The following is a 22,921-nucleotide window of genomic DNA, read 5'->3' as shown; positions in this document are numbered from 1 at the left end:
GAGCCAGCCGCGGGTCTGTCACCCCCCGGGGGTTGTGGGGTCCCCGTCCCCTCTCTGTGCCCCGGTCACCCCCGGGGGTTGTGGGGTCCCCATCCCCTCTTCATATTCCAGTCACCCCCAGGAGTTTTGGGGTCTCCATTCCCTCTCCACATCCCCGTCACCTCCGGGAATTTTGGGGTCTGCATCCCCTCCCCACATCCCTGTCACCCCTGGTGGTTTTGGGGTCCCCATCCCCTCTCCATATTCCAGTCACCCCCGGGGGTTTTGGGGTCTCTATTCCCTCTCCACATCCCTGTCACTCCTGGTGGTTTTGGGGTCCCCATCCCCTCTCCATATTCCGGTCACCCCCGGGAGTTTTGGGGTCCCGATCCCCTCTCTGCGTCCCGGTCACCCCCGGGGGTTTTGAGGTCCCCGTCCTCTCTCCACATCCCCGCCACCCCTGGGAGTTTTGGGGTTCTCTGTGCCCCGGTCACCCCCGGGGGTTTTGAGGTCTCCATCCCCTGCCCACATTCCAGTCACCCCTGGTAGTTTTGGGGTTCTCTGTGCCCCGGTCACCCCCGGGGGTTTTGGGGTCTCCATCCCCTGCCCACATCCCCGTCACCCCCGGGGGTTTTGGGGTCCTCTCTCCACGTCCCGCCTCGGCTCCGTTCCCCGCAGGAGGGAGCAGTTTCCCTCCGAGGGGCTCCGCTCGCCCCTTGCCCAGGTGCTGCCCCCGGGGCTGGCAGGCTCCTGGGCAGGGGATGCTCGGGCTGTGCCCGGTGGGAGCTCCCCGCAGCGGGGATCGGGGTGAGCTGGATGGGGAGCGCCCACCCCGGGGGCTCCCAGCGGTGCCAGCCTGGGCTCACTGGGGTGTCGGTGACCCCAAATCGGGACACTGGCAGAGCTGTCACCCCCGGGACCGAGGGTGCATCGGGGGATGGCGACTCCCAGAGCAGCTGATCCACCCCGGAGGAGCCTCTCTGTCCCGTGGAATGTGTGCGTGTGGCTGCGGGGCTCAGCCCGGACGAGCTGCCGGGGCTGAGGGAGAGAGAGCTCAGGCTCAGGAGTCCCCGGCTCCGGCAAAACCCGCGGCTGCCTTCGAGAGCAAGTGTTCCGATGCGGCGAAGCCGAGCCTGCGGTTTGCTGGAATGTTTTTGTGCTAATCCGGTTGCCTTTTCCTTTTGGAAGGGCCTGCAGAGAGCGGGGCTGTGAGGGCAGAGGAGCAGCAGCGCTGCTGGGTTTGCCTTTGGTGCATTTGCTGCAAGGGCGCCTCTCCCTCTCTCCAAATACCTTGATCAAAAGGATGTGCGCTGGGAAAAGTGCCCCAAATACCCCGGATCCCTCTGCCAGAGCCTCGAGCCAGTGCAGCCCACAGATCTGTGCACCATCCAAGGTTTGCCCTGTGCTGGCAATCCCTGGGCGCCCAGAAAGCAACTGCCCACACCTTTTTTTTTTTTTTTTTTTTCCACGGTGAAGGTGTTATCTGTGGTCTGGAGGCTTTGCTGAGTAATGGGGTGTCGGGAGACTCCTGAGGAGGAGGTGTGGGATGTGCTGGACCCGGCTGGGGCAGGAGACACGAGGTGTCATTCATGGGAGAAGGAGGGAAGCGAGTGGCCGCAGGGTTTGGATTCTGCCTCGGCGTTTTCCCGACAGGATGAGCTCTGAGTGGTCCTGCCCCGGCTTTGGAGGATGGGGAGTGTGGGCCTCGCTCCGAGGGTCCGGATGCGATGCCTCTGACCAGATGTTTGCAGAGGGTTCCAGCCTGAAATCTCAGCCTTTTCTCAGGAGATCTCAGGCGCTTCCTGGTTTGCAGCGAGGGGTCGGAGGATTTCAGCACTTCCTACTCTCTCTGCCTGGTGCGAGCAGGAAGTGGGAGCACGAAAACGGCTCTGGCAGTGGGGCTGGAAGCTCAGCAGCGGGCGTGTGGGGTGGCAGTGGGGTCACACCTGCCCTGAGCAGGGTCCTGAGCCTTTCAGAAAGGGCCAGGTCCCAGTGACAGGGCTGGCCCAAGAGTGAGTCTCATCCCGGGGCAGCGCAGCAGGGATGGAGCAGAGCATGGACAGGCACACGGGAGCGTGTCTTTTCCTGCACTTATTAAATGGCTTCATTGGGAACCTCCCCGGGGCAGGGAGAGGCTTTGGCTGGCTGCTGCCTGCTGTCCTGGGTGACTCTGAGCTGGCAGGGGAGTTTCAGTGTGACACTGTGGAGCAACAAAGAGAGAAACTCTTGTCCTCCTGTGACTGTGGGCCTGGATTTGTGTTGAGAGACGGGGAATTTGTGTGGCTGGAGCACAAACGACAGGCCCTGGTTTCTGTGTTCACGTTTGGCTGGCGGAGGGTTGGAGTCAAAGAGTTGGAGGCTGGTGGCTCAAAATCCTCTTGAGGCTCTGGGGATGTGAGTGGCCACATCAACAGCTTTGGGACACTCGACGCCAAAACATTCCCCCACCGTGGGACACTGGGATAGGAACAATTCTGGGGAAGCCGAAAGGCAGTGCTGCAGAACTCTGAACCATTTAGAAACCGTTGAAAGAAAAATGAGGTTTGAAAACGTCAGTCGTAAGGAGACCTTGTGTGTTTGGAGCCTGTGGCTCGGATTTTCAGGCTTTTTCCTGTTCCAGCAGCGGGACACAATGGTATACGTGCTTTTTCAGTGAGTCTGGGAAATCCTGCAATCATGGATTTAACAGCTGGGACCTTGAGGAGGGGAAAAAACAAACAAGTGTGTTGGCAAGGCTCCGAAACCAGGCAGCTCCTTCTGCCCCGCTGCCCGACTCCGGCAGGGGAGGTGGTGAATCTCCTCTTCCATCTCTGGTTCAAACATCAAACCTGAGTTGTTCTGCTCTGATTTATTACCTTTTGATCTCCATCCAGCCCCGTCGCTGCTCTCTGGGACAGCGCAGGAGGGAGGTGAGTCAGTCCTGGAGCTGGAGCTGCCGAGTGCTCGCCCGGTGTCTGTGTCTCATTCCCTTGCTATTCCTCCCCGAGGGCAGGAATGCATCCGTCCCGTTCAGGCTCTGCCGGCTCCCCTTTAACAGCTTCTCTGCTGACTCGTGTGTCCCTGCCGAGGCGGGGAGGGGACACACGGGCACAGCAGCGTGTCCTGCCCGTCCTGAGTGGGCTCATCCCCCCGTGACCGCGGCTCCAGCTCCTGCCTGGCACGGCCAGTGCCCTAAAAATACCTCGGAAAGCCGTGCTGGGAGCTGCCCCGCGGCCGGGATGTTTTCCTGCCTCTGTTGGTGCCTTTCAGGGGTTGTTTCTGGTCACCCCACGCCCACCTCTTGGCCCAGGTGCCTTTCCCGAAGGGCAGCGCCGGGCCGGGGTTTGTCAGGGGCGATTCTGTCACTCGGGGGAAGGTCCGAGTTGGTACATTTGCTGTTTGATGTGATGGAGTCATGAAGCTTCCAAGGAGGTGTCCAGAGTTCAGGGGTGTCCAGGCCTGGTAAATATTCGCTTTTTAGGAGAAAAACTCGAGTTTTGTTAAGCCGAGCCAAGGAAATTTAGGAGAGCAGCGCTGGCCTGCAGACTGCAGGAGAGGGATTTGTTTTCTTTCTCTGTCTTGGAGAGAGAGCTCCGTCTTCCCTTGAAGCCGTCTTCCCGATATAGCAGCAGTGCCTAACTCTGAATGAATGTGCCAAATTCCGGCCGCTGGGGTTTGAGTTTGGGCACAGCCAGCGGGGCCTGGGTGGCATTGTCCCAGTCAGTTGTCACCCTATAAATAGCCAACAGAGCCCCAGTGCCCGCTGGAGTGAGTTTGGAGATTTCCCAGACCCACCTTGGAGGGGGAGATGGTGCCAAGGCGGAGCGGGGCTGGAGGCAGCTCGGCGTCGATGAGGTGGCAGAGCTGCGGCCGCCACACGTTCCCTGTCACCTCTTGGGCAATATCCCGGGATGCTGAGGAAAGAGCTTTGAGTCAGTGCCACGCTGTCACCCAGGGAGGCCTCCAGCAGGGGAGGGGAAATCCTAAGGGTGGGTCTTGGTGGAGGTCCCGGCCCCACAGAGTGTTTGTCACATCTGATCCCACCACACATCCGCCTCACCTTTGGGTTTGTCTCTCCTCAACTTAAAACTTCAGTCTCGAGGCCAGGTGTGGTGTGTGATCTGCTGGAAGAGGGATTAGGGTGGTGTTTGTGGGGTTTTCCAGGGGCCTGGCTGCCCTGGCCCTCGGCACAGTGACAAACCATTCCCAACACCCAGATCCATGGGGATTTGTGTCCCGTGAGCTGTCGGTATCCAGGAGCAGGAACGGTGCCAGTGGGAGAATTGGCTCTTCCACAGGGCTGAATTGCAGAGCTGGATCAAAACACGGCTCCCAGCAGTGCAAAACAAACCCTGCTGAGCTGGCCACAGCTCCGTGCTGGAAAGGTGGGACCAAAGGTGGGGAACAGGAGGACAGAGATGCAGGAACTGGGGGAAGAGCTGGGAACTGAGAGTGGTCTCCAGGAGAGCCTCGTTTCTCTTCATGGAGAGAATTTTCCCCCCTAATCTCTCTTATTTACATTCTTTCTTCATGGAGAGAGTTTTTACCCCTAACTGGGATGTCCTTGTTACGCCTGGAGCATCCTCCCGGTGTTTCCCTGTGCCCTTCCTTGTTTCACTTGGGTCATCTGCTGCTCTGAAAGAAAGCAGCGTGTCCAGGGAGCCTCTGGAGCATCCTGCAGGGCTGGAAGTGCCTCGGAGTTCAGCTCCAGGGAGGTGGAAGCCGGGGCAGTTCTCCCAGGAGGAGCCACTGCCTGATGCTGCAGGAAAGAGTCGGGATGCGGTGCTGGGATCGGTTCTCTGGGGATGTTCTGGAGCCTTCAGGGAGGGAGGATCTCCCGTGGAAGGAGGATCTCCCGTGGAAGGAGGATCTCCTGTGGAAGGAGGATCTCCCGTGGAAGGAAGATTTCTTACTAAAGGGAGGGGAAAACTGTTGATGCTGAGGCTGCTTTTTCATCCGCCGCTGTTGCGTAAGGGGAGCCTTGGGCAGCACAGAAAATGTGGAGAACTTCCTGGCAAAGCTGGAGACAAAGCCAGGATTGCTCTCTCAGTTTCTTTCTCCCTTTCTGCTTTCCTAAACTTCAAGGCTTATGTAAAGTGCCCGGGTTTGCCCAGGGCTCGATGCACTGACGATAACTTTCATACCCGGCCTGGGGTTGCAACTTCCACTTGAAAATTGTCTCTTCTGCTCCTGCCTGGGCCTCTTTGCTCCATCCAGCTGCCTCCAGCAATTCCGGGGAGGCTGCTGGAAGCAGCTGCTGTCGGGGTTATCCCTCAGTGGCTGCAGGGTGGGAATATTCACAGCGGAGCTGGGCTGTGTCCCTGCTCTCTCCTCCTCCCATGTCCCTCGCCTTGCTCACTGCCAGGTTTTGTTGTGTCCTTCCTGTCACCTGTGTGTCACCCTGGTCCCTCTTGTCCTGCTGTGGGGACCAAGGCAGGGCTGGCATTGGCTCCTCGCTGTCCCAGAATGGAGGCACCACAGAATGCAGGAATCTCTGCTGAGCCCAGGATCATCCCTGCCTCGTCCTTCTCCTTCTTCCAAAGCTGCAGAGTGGAGGTGGCAGGGTCCCCATGCCGAGGGACAGTCCCTGCCACGTCTCTGTCTGTGTCCTGTCACCTGCTGGCACAGGGACAGCAGTGCTGGGGCCACACGCTGGGATAATTGAACTGCACATTAAGCAGATCTGTGGCTCGTGGTGGTAATTCAGCCTTTGGAAAGCTGGGTTTAACTGGAAGGCCTTAATTGGCTGTCACTGTCTGGATGAGGGATGGGATCAGAGGTGCCCTGTTCCCCCTCATGCCCTCTGTAAGTTTGGGAGGGTGTTTTTTAGAACAGATGAAGCTGGCTGGGGAGTTCAGTTGTTTCACAGAATCGTGGGATGGTTTAGGTTGGGAAGTGACTTAAAACTCGTGGGAACATCTTCTTCTGTCCCAGGGTTCTCCAAGCTTCATCCAGCCTGGCCTGGGACACTTCCAGGGATCCAGAGGCAGCCTCAGCTTCTCTGGGCACCCTGTGCCAGGGCCTCCCCACCCTCACAGGAAGCAATTCCTTCCTAATTATCCCTGTAGACTCCGTCAATCCCTGCTGGTGACTTACTCCTGACCGAAAACCCAGGAGAAAGCACATTTCTGGGATGTGAGTGAGCTGGCAGAGCACACTGGCATCACGAGTATTCAAATGCAGCTGCTGACGGGATGGACACGCTGTGAACTGGTTTCAGGTGCTGAGTTTGATCTGCACAAACTGCAGCTCGTTTGTTTTCCCGGTATCTAAGGGTTCAGAATCAAACCCTCTCCTAGAATTGCTACTTAAATTTCCCCTCATTAATCTTGACGCTGGTTGTTGTTAAGCAGGACCAGATCTTTTCTCCCCACATCTGGTGGCTGGCTGCAGTGCCAGCCTTTCCTTCCAAGGGGTGAGCTGAGCTGGGAGCTGTGAGGAGCTGAGCTGAGCTTTGGGGTTTAGACTTTGGGGGTGCTCCAGTTACCTCGGTCCTGTCGGCTCCTTTTGAGGCTCCTTTGGCCACAGCAATTCCTGCTCCAGAGGTGCCAGGGCAGGCTGAACCTGTGGCAGCAGGGCTGTGCTCGCCGTGGGCTGTGTGGGTTGCTGCTGGGGTTTGGCCTCATCCCAACACGGAGAAGTCACAGCCACGCTGGGCTGCAGCTCTGCAATTCCTGCTGGCCTCAACCCTGGGGATGCTCGGGATGCTTCTGGAGCTGGGGTCAGCCCCTGGAGGGTCCCAGCGCTGCAGACACGCTGAGATTTGGGGTTGGGAGGACCGGGGTTGGCCTCGGGGGGGTTGTCACAGCGTTGGCTTCGCCCCAAAGGCGCTCACAGCTGCCCTACCTGCTGCTACCCGAGCCTCTCTCGGTGAGGTGAGAGTTGTTGTGCACAGTTTCCTCTTTTATATCCTCTTATGTCACGCAGCCCCGGCGGCTGAGCGCGCCCGAAATAGCTGCCAATCCCGGGAGGTTTCACTTCAAGGTCTCTATTCTTGGCTCGCCGGCGTTACTCAGTCATGAGCTCAGGGACCGCGGCGTGAGGACCGGCAGCGAGTTGCCATGCAGAGCTCCTGCCACCGGCCCAGGGCACGCTGCGGGCACAGCCCGGCCGGGCAGCAGCACGGCTTCGGGTTCTGAGAGATTCTCTATGTGGGTATGAAATAAACCCTGCGTTTCCCGACGGAGCCCGGAGCCGCTCGGAGACGGGATGAGTCAGTTCTGAGAGGTTGGTTACTCCCGTGGCCTCCTGGTTTTTGCGTCTGTCCCAGCTCGGCACGGCTCAGACGCTCTCGCCGAGGAGCGAGTGGGCGGCAGGGGATGAAGCAGAAGTGAATGTGGGATGCGGAGCCGCGGCTTCCCGGGAGAGGAACTCGCTGGATGTTCTCAGGGCTTGGAGATCTCCACCGCCACGCTGGTGATGTTCAGCCCGTCCTGTAAGTGCCTCTGCCGTCCCTGGGGGTTTGTTCCTTCCCTGCGGGGGACATCCTGGGGGATGCTCACGGAGAGGGAACGCCGGCTTCGCTCCTGGGCCTGGGGTGGAGCTCCCGCCGGTGTCTGGTGGGCACGGCCAGCACCGGGGTGGGCTTGGGGCACTGAGGGTTGATGGACCACCAGTGGGGCAGAATCAGGGCACTGAGGATTGATGGCACGGCCAGCACCGGGGTGGGCTTGGGGCACTGAGGGTTGATGGGCCACCAGTGGGGCAGGCTCAGGGCACTGAGGATTGATGGCACGGCCAGCACCGGGGTGGGCTTGGGGCACTGAGGGTTGATGGGCCACCAGTGGGGCAGGCTCAGGGCACTGAGGATTGATGGCACAACCACCAGTGGGGCAGGCTCAGGGCACTGAGAACTGATGGCACAGCCAGCACTGGGGTGGGCTTGGGGCACTGAGAACTGATGGACCACCAGTGGGGCAGGCTCAGGCCACTGAGGATTGATGGCACAGCCAGCACCGGGGTGGGCTTGGGGCACTGAGGGTTGATGGACCACCAGCAGGACAAGCTCAGGGCACTCAGGATTGATCAGCTATCAGCAGGAAAAGCTCAGGGCACTCAGGATTGATGCCATGGCCACCAGCAGGATGAGCTCAGGGCACTGAGGGTTGATGGGCCACCAGTGGGGCGGGATCAGGGCACTCAGGATTGAACAGCCATCAGCAGGAAAAGCTCAGGGCACTGAGGGTTGATGGCATGGCCAGCAGTGGGGCAGGATCAGGGCACTGAGAACTGATGGGCCACCAGCAGGACAAGCTCAGGGCACTCAGGATTGATCAGCCATCAACAGGAAAAGCTCAGGGCACTGAGGGTTGATGGCACAACCAGCAGTGGGGCAGGCTCAGGGCACTGAGGGTTGATGTCCTGCAGGAGGGTCCCAGCTTGGGTCACTCTGCAGCCTTGGAGCCACAGGAGGGGAGTGACAGCATCGGTCCCAGCTGCACCAGCAGACACAGGACAGGCTCCTTTGTCAGCTGCATTTTCTGGCTGTTTCAGAGTGAACTTACAGGTTGCCCACCAGCACTGCCCGGGAGGATGCAGAGCAGCCCCTGGGTAGTGCTTCCACAGGACTTTTGGCTGTTTTTGAGGGTGCTTCTTGGGAGGAAGCTCATTTTCCAGCTTTCCTTTCAATTCCTTTAACATTTCCAAGCTGTTGTGTCTGCCTCCAGCCTTGCTGGGTTTGGTGCATTCCAACCCCAGAGTGGATCACGCTCAGCTTAGGGCACGGACAGCATCCTGCACCTGAGGGATTTATGGCACAGGGAGGGAAAAAAAAAAAGCCCTGTCCTGGGTGGGAAATGTTCTGGAAGTGACTTTGGCAGTGCTGGGAGGTGGTTTTGGGCTCTGTACGTGGGGTTGCTGGGGAGGGAGTGTTGTGTTCCGAGCTCGCATCCTGCCTACGCTGCGGGGAACGGTCACGTGCGCGCCAGGCCTTTGTCCTGCGCCTCGCTGCTTTTTTTAAAACTTATTTTTAGGTGCTCTCTGGCTTCCTCTTCCTCCTGCGCAGCGCTGCACTCCCCTCTTTCTAACTCCCTCTTCTAGGATTGCTTTTTTGAACAGTCAGTTCCTCCTTAAAAACCATTTTTTCAGGCCTTTGTCTGCGCTTGGGAGTGGGCCCAGTTCAGCATTAGCAGCTGCTGGCTCCTCTGGCTAAGCAAGCACAAATAAAGGTTTGCACTGAATGAATCATTTGAGCCTTATCTGTCGTTCCCAGTCGGGACAGCTGTGCAACTTCTGCTGGAGCGCCTGGAGGGCACGGAGGCTCCTCAGAAGGTTCCTGCTGCCTTAATGGGTTGGTGCTGCTGGTTTCCAGGGTTGCCTCAGAGAATCTTTCCTGTGTCCCTGAGCTCTGTCCCGCTCTGGAATGGGTCCCTTTCCATAAAGATTTGCTCCACTTGGCTGCTTTCGGGTGGTTTGGCCGCTGGGGTGAAAATGCAGAAGTGTTGTGGTGGGATCCTCATGGTGGTGGGATCCTCATGGTGGTGGGATCCTCATCCTGCTGGGATCCTGGTTGTGGTGGGATCCTGGTCATGCTGAGATCCTCATGGTGGTGGGATCCTGGTTGTGGTGGGATCCTGGTCATGCTGAGATCCTCATGGTGGTGGGATCCTCATCCTGCTGCAATCCTGGTTGTGGTGGGATCCTGGTCATAATGGGATCCTAGTTCTGGTGGGATCCTCATCCTGGTGGGGCCTTGGTCATGTTAGGATCCTGATTGTGGTAGGATCCTCATCCTGGTGGGATCCACACTGTGGTGAGATCCCCGTCGTGGTGGGATCCTCATCCTGGTGGGATCCCCGTCGTGGTGGGATCCTCGTGGTGGAGGAGCTCTGGAGGCAGACAGGGTGTGTGGGGACGAGCTCCTGGCACCCCCGGGGCTGTGGGACACGGCGTGGCGCTCAGGAGCTGTGGTGTGGCTTTGGTGGTTGAGGAGGCAGGATTTGCAGATCAGTGGCCGTAGTTGGTTTGATAACAAACGTGGGAGGAGGGAGGGGATGGCAGATAAAGCCTTGGGCTCGTGTTTGCCTCTGACACCAAGGTGAGGAGCTGGCCAAGCTCGTGTTGGAATCCTTGCCACGGAGGGTTCCTGAGGGATACCCTGGCAGATCCAGGGGCTGGATCCATCTCCTCTTCCCTTCTCCCTGGCAGCTCCAGGAGCTGGGCTGAGCAAACAGAGCCCGCACGAGGCTGGGGTGGAACCTGCTTTTCTCGTATGGCAGAGCAGCTCTCAGCCTTTTACCACGAGTGTGCCCAGCCAGGGCTTGGCCTCTCTGCCCTTAACTCGTGTTTTAGCCATTAGGTGGACAGGACAAAAGTCCTGCTGGGTTTGTCCAGGCAGCATCTGTGGAGCTGTAGGGGGTGGGCTGTGTTGTGATGAGCTGGGTCCATCCCTGGCTGTGCAGAGATGCTGAATCCCCTCTTCTGCACCAGCTGCAGGCTCCATAAAGCCAGCAGGGAAGAACTCACCTGGATTAAACCACAAATCTTCCTTCTGTTTAAGACTCTGCCGCCGTAAACAGCCGCGGGCTGGGGTAGGTGAGCGGAGGCAGCCAAGGCCTCGTGTCCACAAATGACTAAATCCTGCCTGAAAAGTCAAAGTATAAAAACATTATTTTTTGGGTTTGGCTGAGCCTCGTGGATTGCTGGGATCGAGCTGCCTTGGCTGCCTGTGGACGCTGCCTGCGGCTCTGCCCACCTTGCAGCCGGCGAGGAGGGTGGAGGAAGGCTGGTGATGAGGATGAGGAGGGGGCTGGCAGGGGTTTTGGGGTGCCAGGTGTCACCTGAGCCGGGTCAGGAGCCTCGCTGGGCCCTGAGGTGGCTGTGTCACCCCGGGCTTTGAGCACAAGGAGGGCTCTCTCTGCATCCCCTGCTCCCAAATTGCTTCTCCTTCCTGCTCTCGCATCTCCAGCCGCCCGGGCTGGGGAATTTCCTGCTGCTGGAGATGGATAATGCTGATGTCGGGCTTTGTCTCCCATCTCAGCCTCTCGAGGGGAAGCTGAGCTGATTCCCAGCTCGTTGGGCTCTCACTGGCGGGATCCAGAGGCGGGATCCAGAGGTGGTTTGTGGGTCTGGGATCCCGGCACTGAGCTTGTACCACCCCCAGGTATCCAGGAGCTGCTGGCACAGGGCTGGCAGCCGCCGGACCCGGCGGTGAGACGCTGGTATGCGAGATGTAAACTCAATCCCAAAGTTTAGATTACAGCCCTGTGAAAAACATCAGCTCCCCTAAATGGAGCCCAGATGGTGGCGGAAGCCTCGAAGCCCAGGGCCAGGAATTACAGGAACCGTGTGAGCAAAAGGCCCCGGGGCCTTGGGGGAGGGAGAGGAAGGGAGGTGGGGTTACAGCATCCAGGGGTCAGCTCCTAAACCGGCCTGGTTCCTCCACCTCATCCCCATGGAAACGGGCAGGGATGACGAAAGTCTCCCGAGGTGCATCCCCGGGAGCTCAGCCTTTCCAAAGCTGAGGTTTCCCACAGGTGCCGAGGGCTGCACCTGAGGCTGTGAGCACACAGAGCTCTGCTCTCCTGGGAGCTCTGCCAGAGGAGTTTCCCCGTGCCCTCATCCCTGCAGGGCACAGCTGGACCTGGGTTTGTGTCAGAAAAAATCATCCTCAGGGCTCCGTGGTGCCCCAAAATCTGGGAATGGAGAGGGAGCTCTCGGAGCCTGCAGCTCTCTGATGCGTTTGGAGCATCCTCCTGCTCCGAGGGGAGCATTCCATGATGAACATTCAGCTCTGTTCAGGAGAGAGGTGATGCTGCTCCCTCCCAGGCAGTGCTGCGATTATGTATTTTTATTCAGCTGTGTGTTTTTATTTGGGTTTTTATTGGTGCCTGTGCTGGAGCCCTCCAAAATCACTGCAGGAACTGAAACTCTGCTGAGTCCGTGCTTTTTGGGTGGTGCCAGAAAGCATCAGGTGGGAGTAAGGAAATGGGACATCAGGTGGGAGTGAAGGACTCGTGACTCTTTGATGCTCTCAGTGCGGTGTCACTCCCCACGTCAGGAAGGGCAGAGACTCTGGAAAAGGCTCAAAGCTGCAAAAAGGAGGCCCTGCCTTGCAGGGAGAGGTGATGGTGAGGCCCAGGCTGGTTGGTTGGGCAGAGGACACTCGAGACCTCGGCTCCTTTGTTGGCTGGAGAGGAGCAGGACGCGTCGGAGGTTGAGCTGCGGTTTGTCCGTCCTGTGTGAACCATCCTGGTGACGCCACATCTGATCAGTGTCAAATCACAGCCCGGGGAGTCCCTGGAGAAACAGCTGCAGTCGGCTCCAGGCCTGGCCAGGGCTCCAGGAGTCTCCTCTGCGGTTCCTGAGGGTTCCTTGGCCACCTCCTTGTTTGTGCTCCGAGGCGTGGATCCGTATCAGCGCCGATGACGAACCCGGGGAAGCTCCGGCAGGAGCACGGAGCTGGGAGGGTTTGGATTGTGTGGTTTTTGCCTCGGTGGGACCTTGCTGGATTCTCGGGGCGTCTGTCTGCCTTAGTCACATCAACTGTGCCTTGGGTGGAGGTTGTGTCCTGGCTGGGGCTGGGGGTGAGGGCTGGGGGAGCTGGATGCTGGCACGGGGTGGGAATATCAGCTCCAGCAGAGCCCAGCCCCACGTGAAGTGTCTGGGACACGGTGCCAGCAGAGCAGAGAAGGGTGCAGGGTGTGCCTGGGAGGGGTGCAGGGTGTAGGACGGGGTGCTGGCACATCTGGAGGTGGGACAGAGAAACTTGCAGAAGGATTTGCGGGCTCAGCTCGGTTTGGAGCTGGGGCGTGTGCTTGGATCTTGCACGAATCCTCGTGTCCTCCCTGCTCCTCCTGGATCCTCCTGGCTTGCAGGGGGAGGCTGGAGCAGCTCCTTGCAAAACCCCGCCGCATTCCCTCTGTCCACGTGGCTGCTGTGGTCATCCCCTCGCAGCAGCTCTTGCACATTCCTGACCCTGGGAATGAGAGATGAGGCTTGGCCGCAGCTCTCCCGCTGACCAGGCAGAGGAGAGCTTCCCATCCCTGTGCTGGGCACTTTTTGGATGGATCTCCCAATCACGAGGATGGGGGACGCCCCAAAGAAAGATCTCTGGGATGAGCAAAGCTCCCAAAGTGACATCTCGTCCCAAAACCTGGTGGGGTTTTTTTTTTTTTTTTTTTGTTTTTTTTTTTTGTTTTGTCAGATTATCCAAATTAATGGCAGGAACACTCTGACTTACGTTGACTTCATGGCAGGGAGGAGGACTCACACCCCAAAGCTCTGGCTGGGAATTGTGGCTTTTGGGCAGGAATAAAAGGAGCTCCACGAGGCAAAGGCTAAGAAGGGAATTGGATTTGGGGTTGGGTCGGTGGATTTAAGCCTGGAGTGGGGCAGGGGGGGCTCTGGGGAGGGTTTGTGCTGCTCCTGGCTCGGGCTCCAGCTCTGGCAGGGTTGGGCTGAGAGGGGCAGCCAAACAGCTGGGAGAGGAGGTGCAGCTCCGGGAGCCAGGCCTGTGGGAGCTGATTTCTCTGGGAACATTCAAATGTTGCTTTATCTCGCTGCAATCGTGGCCTGCCGGGCAGGGGCTGCTCCCCCTTGCTCCTCACTCCACACCAAAAGCAGGAATTCAGCCAGGCACTGCCCCGTGTCCGCAGCAGCCACAGGGGTCTGAAGAGCCCCTCCAGAGCCCATCCCTCACTCCAGACCCCCCTTCTTTGGTGTCACGACTCCCTGATCCCCTTTTTCCCTTCCACGCCCCACACAGTTTTTGTTGGTGGGGTTTTTTTTGGATTTTTTTGGGATTTTTGGGGTTTTTTTTTGTGGGAGCCATGGCAGCGGGATGCCAAAGCAGAGCTCCCTGCCAGGCTCTCAGGGTGGATAGACCAGATTTTCTCCTTCCTTTATCACCCCTGAGCTTCGGCAGCCGGGGAAGCTGCTGCACAGCCACCAAAGGGCTTTGCAGTTGTGGCAAGCAATCGTGGAATTGTTAAAGGTTGTTAAAGACCTCCAATATCATCAGGTTGAACCTCTGAAGGGCTGCAGAGGTTGGCAGCAGACAGGGATGAGCAGAGGAAGCGCAGGATGATGCTGAAAGCCCTGCGAGGGGAGAGGTTTTGCTGTGGAGGGGTGGAAAATATGGAAGCACAGGAATGATTTCCATGCAAGGAATGCTCCTCCACCCCTCCTCCATCATCATCCCTCTCCCAGCCCTGGTGGGTTTTCAGGATTTTGGGGGAATGGTTTGGGTCTGGTTTTGTGGAGGAGGCCTGGGATGCTCAAAACCAGCGAGGTTTTAAGAATAGATTTACAGAGCAAACTGAAATTGTTCTTGCCTCTTCTTCTGTGGTGTGCCTTAAACCTTCTCGAGGAGGTTTTTAATTGGAACACGCCACATTAAAAGAGTAATCCCAGGTGTGAGCCGAGTCTGTCCCAGTTTAGCTGGAAACGTTCAGCAAACTGGTGAAGTGATGCCAAATTCTCAAAGGGCATTTGGCTCCCAGAGGTGCCCAGGGTGGGATTGTTGGGCTGTCTGTGCAGGGCCAAGGCTTGGACTGGATGATCCTGGTGGGTCCTTTCCCACTCCGAATATTCTGTGATTCTATGAAAACATTTGTTCCTGAAATTGGAGTCATTCCTGGGATTGCAACACCCAGGCTGTGTTTCCAATTAATCTGCTGAAGTCGTCATGTATTTCCAAGCGCATTGGCTCAGCAGAGAGAAATCTGGCACTGGCTGGGGGCTGAAATGCCAGCTGGGGTGTGCACGGAATGAAATGAGGGAATGGCCCCGGGGGCTGGCCCGGCATCACCGAGGGGCTCTGGTGGAGGGAAGGGATGCAGGAGAAGGCAGAGCAGCCTCCTCCCGGGAATGAGAACGCCTGGAATTGTTGTGGAGTTACCGCCGGGTTTTTTTTTTTTGCCCTTCCTGAGCGTTTCCCTTCTGTTTCTGGGTGTGTGTTTTGTTTTTGGGGAGGAGGCCAAGGGGGGTGCAGTGAGTTATGCTCTGTGCATTCCCTGCTCCGCATCCCGGGGGAATTGACGGCCTCGGCTGGGACACGAGGAGGTGTTGGGGATGGTGGAGTGACCTCTCCACCCCAGCTCCTCCCAGGCCTGTCGGGGCTGCTCCTGCCCCGGCCTGGAAGGCGCAGGTTTGGTTTGCTTTGGGAGCAATTCCTGGGGTGTTGTGGGGCTGTTTTGGGGTCAGTGTTTGGGTTCAGAACCGGCTCGGTTCGGGATCCGGGGTGCTGGAGCTGCACCCTCACATCAGACCCGTCCCCAGGGCGCAGACATTCCCTGGATTTTCCCCCTCCCTTGCAGCAGGGCAGGATGGATGTGACCCTGCCGCATTCCTCTCCTGGCCCGGGGGATTTTCGGAGGAATAAGGTTGGATCCGGAGCCGGGTCCCAGCTGGGTGGGAGCACAAACACTCAGGGAAAGGCCGGGCTGGAGTAGAAAACTTCCCTTTCCAAAAAAGAGATTCAGGCTGAGGAATTCGGGCAAAGGAGCAGGGAATGGGGATGGAAAAAAGGGAAAAGGGATGAGAGAGGGGAAAAGGGATGGGAGAAGGGAAAAGGAGCAGGGAATGGGGATGGGAAAAGGGAAAGGGATGGGAGAAGGGAAAAGGAGCAGGGAATGGGGATGGGGGAAGGGATGGGAGAAGGGCAAAGGAGCAGGGAATGGGGATGGGAAAAGGGAAAGAGGATGGGAGGAGGAGAAGGGAAAAGGAGCAGGGAAAGGGGATTTGAAAAGGGATGGGAAAAGGGCAAAGGAGCAGGGAATGGGGGAAGGGAAAAGGGATGGGAGAAGGGAAAAGGAGCAGGGAATGGGAATGGGGGAAGGGAAAAGGGATGGGAAAAGGGAAAAGGAGCAGGGAAAAAGTTCAGGGGAAGGGGCTGGGAGCAGGGGAGGGCTCGGGGAGGCTCAGGGCATCTCCTGCTCTGGGCTCAGCGGTGGCTCTTTCTTCCCTTTCGGGGGAACCCTGCGAGATGTGCCAACTGCCCGGAGCTTTGGGAAGCAGAGCAGGGATGGGGTTTTCCTGCTGCATCGCCGCCGGGAGAGCTGGGAAGTGTTAAAAGCAGGGACAGCGGTGACAAGACCCCTCCCAAACTGGATCGGGGCCGTTCCCATCGGCCAGGGCAGCGCCGTGCAAGCCTGAGCACCCTCGTCGAGCCTGAAAGCCCCAACAAAACCCCAGGGAAGCCGGGAGAGGAAGGGAAAGGAGAATTTTCCATGGATTTTTTAATGCTGCAGTGCGTCAACATCCCGAATTTCGGGATTCTGTTCTAACTTCCCAAGTTCCCCGAAATAGAGCCTCTCCCCTGTGCCTGTGTTCAGAGAGGTCCCTGCTGCGTCGTTTTTTCAGCCAGGGAGGATGTGATCTTTCTATATTTGCTTGCAGGACAATAATACTGATGGTTTCTATTTTTAACCCCGGCAGAAATGCAGTTGGGAATGTTCAGGGAGTGGAGCAGCCTCAGCCTGGCCGGGCTCTGGGAGCTTGGAGAGGGCCAGTTTTGGGTGCTAAAGAGGGGCCAGGCTGTGTTGGGATAATCCTTCTGCTCCAGGGGGCTCTGGGGGTGGTGGCAGGAGCAGGGACAAGTGCCATCATCCATCCCCCTCTTCCTCCCATTTCCCTTTTTTTCTGGAAGTGTATTTCCAGCTCTGTGGTGCTCATCCAGGTGTCGCCACTCCTGGAATCCCAACCCTAAAAAAACGCCTCAGACCTGCAAAATCTCGATGGTTTTGGGCTGGTTTTAAAAGAAAAACAGCTTCTGTCACCACCTCCATCCTGCAGAAGGGCTGCAAGCGATAACTTGCCCTGCCAAAGCCCTCAGAAATGGGAGGTGAATACCAAAACCGGCGCCGACTTGAGTGGCAGCCCCAAATTTGGGGACTGAGGGGTTCTGCTCCTGCCACCCTGCCCTGCTCAGCTGCCGTCAGCAGCATCCTCAGCAGGTCAGGTTTGCGTGGGTCCTCGCAGGGTTTTCCAGCCGCTGACGTGAGCTGGAGCAGCTGAATTCCCTCCCATCTGGAGGAGAAAAATCGGGATTTTAGGGCGGAACCCGTTCCCCCGGGGGCTTCGTTTCACCCTCAGGGCTGCGTCTGGAGAAAGGATCTTCTGCCATCTGGGTGTCCTCCCGGGTTTTTCTCTGCGGTGGAAAATCCTGCCGCTCTTTTGGGGTGGATTTCGGGGTGGATTTCGGGGCGGATTTTGGGGTGGGTTTTTGGGGTGGATTTTGTGGTGCTCTGAAGTTTCTGGCTGCTGAGGCTGAGCAGGAGTGTTGGGTGGATTTTGAGTTGAACCCGGTGTTGTACAGCCACCAAAGGGCTTTTGCAGTTCTGGCAGCAAAGGGGAGAAATCATGGAATTATTAAAGTTGTTAAAAACCTTCCAATATCATCAAGTTGAACCTGTAAAGGGCTGCAGAAGTTGGCAGCAATCAGAGAAAGTGCAGGATGATGCTGAAAGCCCTGCAAGGGGAGAGGTTTTGCTGTGCAGGGATTCTGATCGTGGTATCTCAGGCAGATTTTGGGTTGAACCCGGTGCTGCTCTCAGCCACCAAAGGGCTTTTGCAGTTCTGGCAGCAAAGGGGAGAAATCATGGAATTATTAAAGTTGTTAAAAAGCCTCCAATATCATCAAGTTGAACCTGTGAAGGGCTGCAGAAGTTGGCAGCAGACAGGGATGAGCACAGAAAGTGCAGGATGATGCTGAAAGAAAGTTCAGGATGATGCTGAAAGCCCAGCAAGGGGAGAGGTTTTGCTGTGGAGGGATTCTGATCGTGGTATCTCAGGCAGATTTTGGGTTGAACCCGGTGTTGTACAGCCACCAAAGGGCTTTTGCAGTTCTGGCAGCAAAGGGGAGAAATCATGGAATTATTAAAGTTGTTAAAAACCTTCCAATATGATCAGGTTGAACCTGTGAAGGGCTGCAGAAGCTGGCAGCAATCAGAGAAAAGGCTGCCTGATGCTGAAACATCCGCAAGAGGAGAGATTTTGCCGTGAAAGGGTTTTGCCGTGGAAGGGTTTCGCTGCGCTCCTGAGCCAAACTGGAGCCTGGGCCCTGGATGGGGCAGCAGATTCGGGGTTGGGGGCCTCTCCTTTGGGGCAAGGAGGTGGTTTTGGCTCTGGGGTGCAGCTCCTTGGGCTCGTCCTGGCCGGACAATGAGCGGAAGCCTGGAGCACACGCGGCTCCCGCGGCCGCTCCGGCTCCTCCCGGGCTATTTCCATCGCATTGTCCGAGGCGCAGGAAGGATGTCTCCAGCCTTCTTCCTTTTCGCCTCAAAGGGATGTGGGGCGGGCAGCGAGAGGAGGGGATTTGTTGTGCAAGAGGCGCAAATCGCCGCTCCTCGAAGCTCCGTGTGTGCGGTGGGAGAGGAAATTCTCCTTTTGCTTCGTGAAAATTCAGCCTCGAAAAGGAGGTTCTGGCGTTTTGGGGATGGTTTTAGTGTGGACAGGAGAGGAATTTCTCCTTTTGTTTTGTGAAATGCATCCACAAAAGGAGGTTCTGGCTTTTTGGGGATGGTTTTAATGTGGACAGGAGAGGAAATTCTCCTCTTTGTGAAATGCAACCTCGAAAAGGAGGTTCTGGCTTTTTGGGGATGGTTTTAGTGTGGACAGGAGAGGAAAATCTCCTCTTGCTTTGTGAAAATTCAGCCTCGAAAATGAGGTTCTGGCTTTTGGGAATGGTTTTAATCTGAACAGGGCTTGGACAAGAGAGGAGAAGTCTCCTCTTGCTTTGTGAAATGCAGCCATAAAAAGGAGGTTCTGGCTTTTTGGGGATGGTTTTAGTGTGGACAGAAGAAATTCTTATTTTGCTTTGTGAAATGCATCCACAAAAGGAGGTTCTGGCTTTTGGGGATGGTTTTAGCGTGGACAGAAGAGGAAAATCTCCTCTTTGCTTTGTGAAATGCAGCCATAAAAAGGAGGTTCTGGCTTTTGGGGATGGTTTTAGTGTGGACAGGAGAGGAAATTCTCCTTTTGTTTTGTGAAAATGCATCCACAAAAAGGAGGTTTTGGCGTTTTGGGGATGGTTTTAGTGTGGACAGGAGAGGAAATTCTCCTTTTGCTTTGTGAAAATACATCCACAAAAGGAGCTTCTGGCTTTTGGGGACGTGGACAGGGCTCGGATGGTGACAAAGGAGCACTGCAAAGTCCCTCCTGTGTTTTTGCTCAGCTGCTGCTGCTGTGGCCGGGCAGAGCTGAAGCTCCTCACTGCAGCGGAGGAGGCCGAGCTCCCACGTGCCAGGAAGTGAAAGTAGAGTTAATTAAGACGGGAAATGATCTTAATTTGTGCTGGCTAAATCCCTTTAGCAACAGCAAAACCCCGAAGAGCTGAGGCAAAGCTCTGGGTCGGGGCACGGCCACACCTCTCCTGTCACTCCGAGGTGGCCGTGGTGACACAGGAGGTTTATCTGGGTGGCTTCCCAGTTTAACTGGGGGCTGTGGGTGTTCCCGTGGTGTTGGAGCCACGGGAGGGGAGTGACAGCATCGGTCCCAGCTGCACCAGCAGACACAGGACAGGCTCCTTTGTCAGCTGCATTTTCTGGCTGTTTCAGAGTGAACTTACAGGTTGCCCACCAGCACTGCCCGGGAGGATGCAGAGCAGCCCCTGGGTAGTGCTTCCACAGGACTTTTGGCTGTTTTTGAGGGTGCTTCTTGGGGGGAAGCTGATTTTCCAGCTTTCCTTTCAATTCCTTTAACATTTCCAAGCTGTTGTGTCTGCCTCCAGCCTTGCTGGGTTTGGTGCATTCCAACCCCAGAGTGGATCACGCTCAGCTTAGGGCACGGACAGCATCCTGCACCTGAGGGATTTATGGCACAGGGAGGGAAAAAAAAGAACAACCCTGTCCTGGGTGGGAAATGTTCTGGCAGTGACTTTGGCAGTGCTGGGAAATGCTCGTCTCTCACTGACCTGGATCCACCGTGGCTTTTTCCCTGGAGGAGAGATCTCAGCGTTTTCCACCTGCTGCTGCCCCCGGTGCCGGCACCTGCCCGAGCCCACGCAAAAAAAACCCCAAAAAAACACCTCCCTGTTTATTTTGTCTCAACCCAAAATATCCCCCAGAGGAGCAGGGCGGGGGAGGGATGCCCGCTGTGCTTTAATTGCACTTAATGAGCCTGATGAGGCCGGCTGCCAGCGAGGGCTTTGCCAAGGCTCCGGTTTGCCCGTGAGAACTGCAAGGGTGTGGTGGTGGTGGCCGCGCCTGGGATTTGGGATCCTGGAGCTCCTGGGGCCGCTTTTCCCGCAGCCCCGGTGGGCACCGGCACCCCGAGGGGACACGGGGGACACGATGCCATCCGTGGGTGAGTGTCCCCGCAGGCACGGGGGGCTGCAATAACTCGGTTTGTGTGAGGGGCACCTGGAGCATCTCCCATGTGCTGGGTTTTTTTGGGTGCCGAGGGAACTTTGAGGGTTTGGATGTGTCTGGGATTTTGGGAGCTTTGACCCTGAGAGGTTTTTGAGGGCTCAATCCCCAGCGTGAACGCGGATTTCTCGGTGTTTGAGTTACTGCTGCTGCCCTGGGCTCACCGCGAGTTTCTCTGGTGATTGTTTTTTTATCTTTTCCCTCATTTCCGAGCGGCTCAGCAGCAGCAGCAGCTCCTCTTTGTGGGTTAAACCCCCGGGGCAGGGTTGCTCCATGCGTGTGGAGCACTCACACACCCAGCTGCACCCTCTGTCCCTGCCGGAGCCTCCTCCAAAGCTTCTCTTTGGGGCTCCTGGCATTTCTTCCCGGTAGAAATCCTGCCTGGTGCCTTCCCTGTAGCTTCTCCATCCCGGATGGAATTCCTCAGTGCTCCAGAACATCCCCACAACCTCCTGCGAGCCCCAGCACCAAGCCAGGTTTGTCCCAGTCCCTGTTGTCCCTAAAGGTGTGGCTCCTCGGCTCCGGGCAGGTTTTATCCTCCTCTGCATCGAGGATTTGACACCTGAAAGGTTTTTCCAGCTTCGCTGGTGCCAACCCTGAGCTGTCGCAGCTTCTCCCTGAGCACCCGGAGAGAGGAGGCCCGTGGGGAAGGACACCCCGAGTGTGTTTGTGCAGGAAACTGAAAATGCTGCGGCTTCCTCCCCGGGACAGAAATAACTCTCACCCTGGGCCCCGGGTCTGCCCTGGGGAGCTCCTTCTCAGCCCCCCGAGGGTCAGCCCGGGGCAGGGTTGGGGTGAACCCCGCTTGGGTCCTGGCTGGTGGCACTTGGACACTCCCAGGACTGCACAGGGAATTGGTTTTGTGCCTCTTTTCCCCTTTGTGCCCGTGGAGCTGGGGCTGCTCCTCGCAGCTCCTTCTGCTTCTTCTGGGCCTCGGTTTGGTTTTTTTTTTTTTATTCTTTTCTCCTTAAATTTTCTTTTCTGCCCTCCAACCGGACCTCGAGCAGCGTTTGCCAAAGGGATTTCCTTCCCCGCGCCTCTCAGGGAGGCTCTGATTAACGGGCAGCTCCTCTTGAGTAGCCACTTGCCGCGAGTGGGCATTGAGCGATTCCAGCTTTTTTTTATTTTATTTTAATCTCAGCGTTTCCAGATCAAGCCCTCAGCAGCGCTGAGCCTTCCCCGGGGGGCTGTGACTCAAGCTGGGCTCTTACACTCGGCAATTAAAAGGATAAAAGGATAAATGGGGGATGATGCCGCAGCCCCGGGGACCGGGAGCAGCTCCCGGAGGATGCCCCGGGCAGAGCTGAGGGCAGCGGGGCCGCAGGAGCCGCCGAACCCTCCGTGAAAACCGGTCCGGGAGCGTTTTCTGCCAGCGCTTGGGTAACCGAGGAGAGGTTCCGCAATCCTTTGATGTTCTCTCCTTTGGCTTCCCTTGGCCGCGTCCTGCCCGTGCTGATGTCACCGGAGCGGGAAGAGCCCCGAGGCGCTTCCACGGTGTACCGGGAGTGTTTCCATGATGTACCGGGAACGTTTCCTTGGTGTACCGGGAACGTTTCCACACTATACCGGGAACGTTTCCACACTATACCGGGAGCGTTTCCACGGCTGTACCGGGAGCGTTTCCTTGGTGTACCGGGAGCGTTTCCATGGCTGTACCAGGAACGTTTTCACACTATACCGGGAGCGTTTCCACGATGTACCGGGAATGTTTCCACGGTGTCTCGGGAGAGTTTCCACGGTGTACCAGGAGCGTTTCCTCACTGTACCGGGAGTGTTTCCACACTGTACCGGGAACGTTTCCTTGGTGTACCGGGAGCGTTTCCACGGTGTCCCGGGAGTGTTTCCATGGCTGTACCAGGAGCGTTTCCACGCTGTACCGGCAGTGTTTCCTTGGTGTACCAGGAGTGTTTCCTCACTGCACTGGGAGCGTTTCCACGGTGTACTGGGAACATTTCCATGATATACTGGGAACATTTCCACGGCTGCACCGAGAGCGTTTCTACGGCTGTACCGGGAGTATTTCCTTGGTGTACCGGGAGCGTTTCCATGATGTACTGGGGCCGCTGGCGTGGTCCTGCCAGCAGACCAGAGCGCTCATCCCACACCAGGAGCGAGGCCAGAGCCACCCTCCAAAGGCAGATCCGGTAATGCCGAGCTTTAGGCTGGGCTGGTGCTCCTTGGCGGGAGCCTGGAGAGGAGGATGAGGCTGCTGGAAGGTTCAGGGGTGTTCCAGAACTGCCTGGAGGTGCTGCCTGTGTCCCAATCCATCCCTGTCCGTGTCCCGATCCATCCCTGTCCGTGTCCCGATCCATCCCAGCCTGTGTCCCGATCCATCCCAGCCTGTGTCCCGATCCATCCCTGTCCGTGTCCCGATCCATCCCTGTCTGTGTCCCGATCCATCCCTGTCCGTGTCCCGATCCATCCCTGTCCGTGTCCCGATCCATCCCTGTCTGTGTCCCGATCCATCCCTGTCCGTGTCCCGATCCATCCCTGTCCGTGTCCCGATCCATCCCTGTCTGTGTCCCGATCCATCCCTGTCTGTGTCCCGATCCATCCCTGTCCGTGTCCCGATCCATCCCTGTCCGTGTCCCGATCCATCCCTGTCCGTGTCCCGATCCATCCCTGTCTGTGTCCCGATCCATCCCTGTCTGTGTCCC

The 22,921-nt window shown here is 57.3% G+C and overlaps 1 protein-coding gene across 1 annotated transcript in view; it reads left to right on the top strand.

Moving 5' to 3' along the window:
* The first annotated feature begins 7,133 nt into the window (after positions 1–7,133).
* The window catches only part of HDAC7 (histone deacetylase 7), a 53,660-nt gene continuing 37,872 nt past the window's right edge, over positions 7,134–22,921 (top strand). The window contains exon 1 of the mRNA XM_066337493.1: positions 7,134–7,393. Within this exon, the coding sequence (XP_066193590.1) occupies positions 7,300–7,393 (94 nt within the window). The 5' untranslated portion in view covers positions 7,134–7,299. The remainder of the gene's footprint in view (positions 7,394–22,921) is intronic.

Source organism: Sylvia atricapilla, chromosome 29 (assembly GCF_009819655.1).
Source record: "Sylvia atricapilla isolate bSylAtr1 chromosome 29, bSylAtr1.pri, whole genome shotgun sequence".
In the NCBI taxonomy this organism is placed as follows: domain Eukaryota; kingdom Metazoa; phylum Chordata; class Aves; order Passeriformes; family Sylviidae; genus Sylvia; species Sylvia atricapilla.
This window is presented reverse-complemented; position numbering and strand designations above follow the sequence as displayed.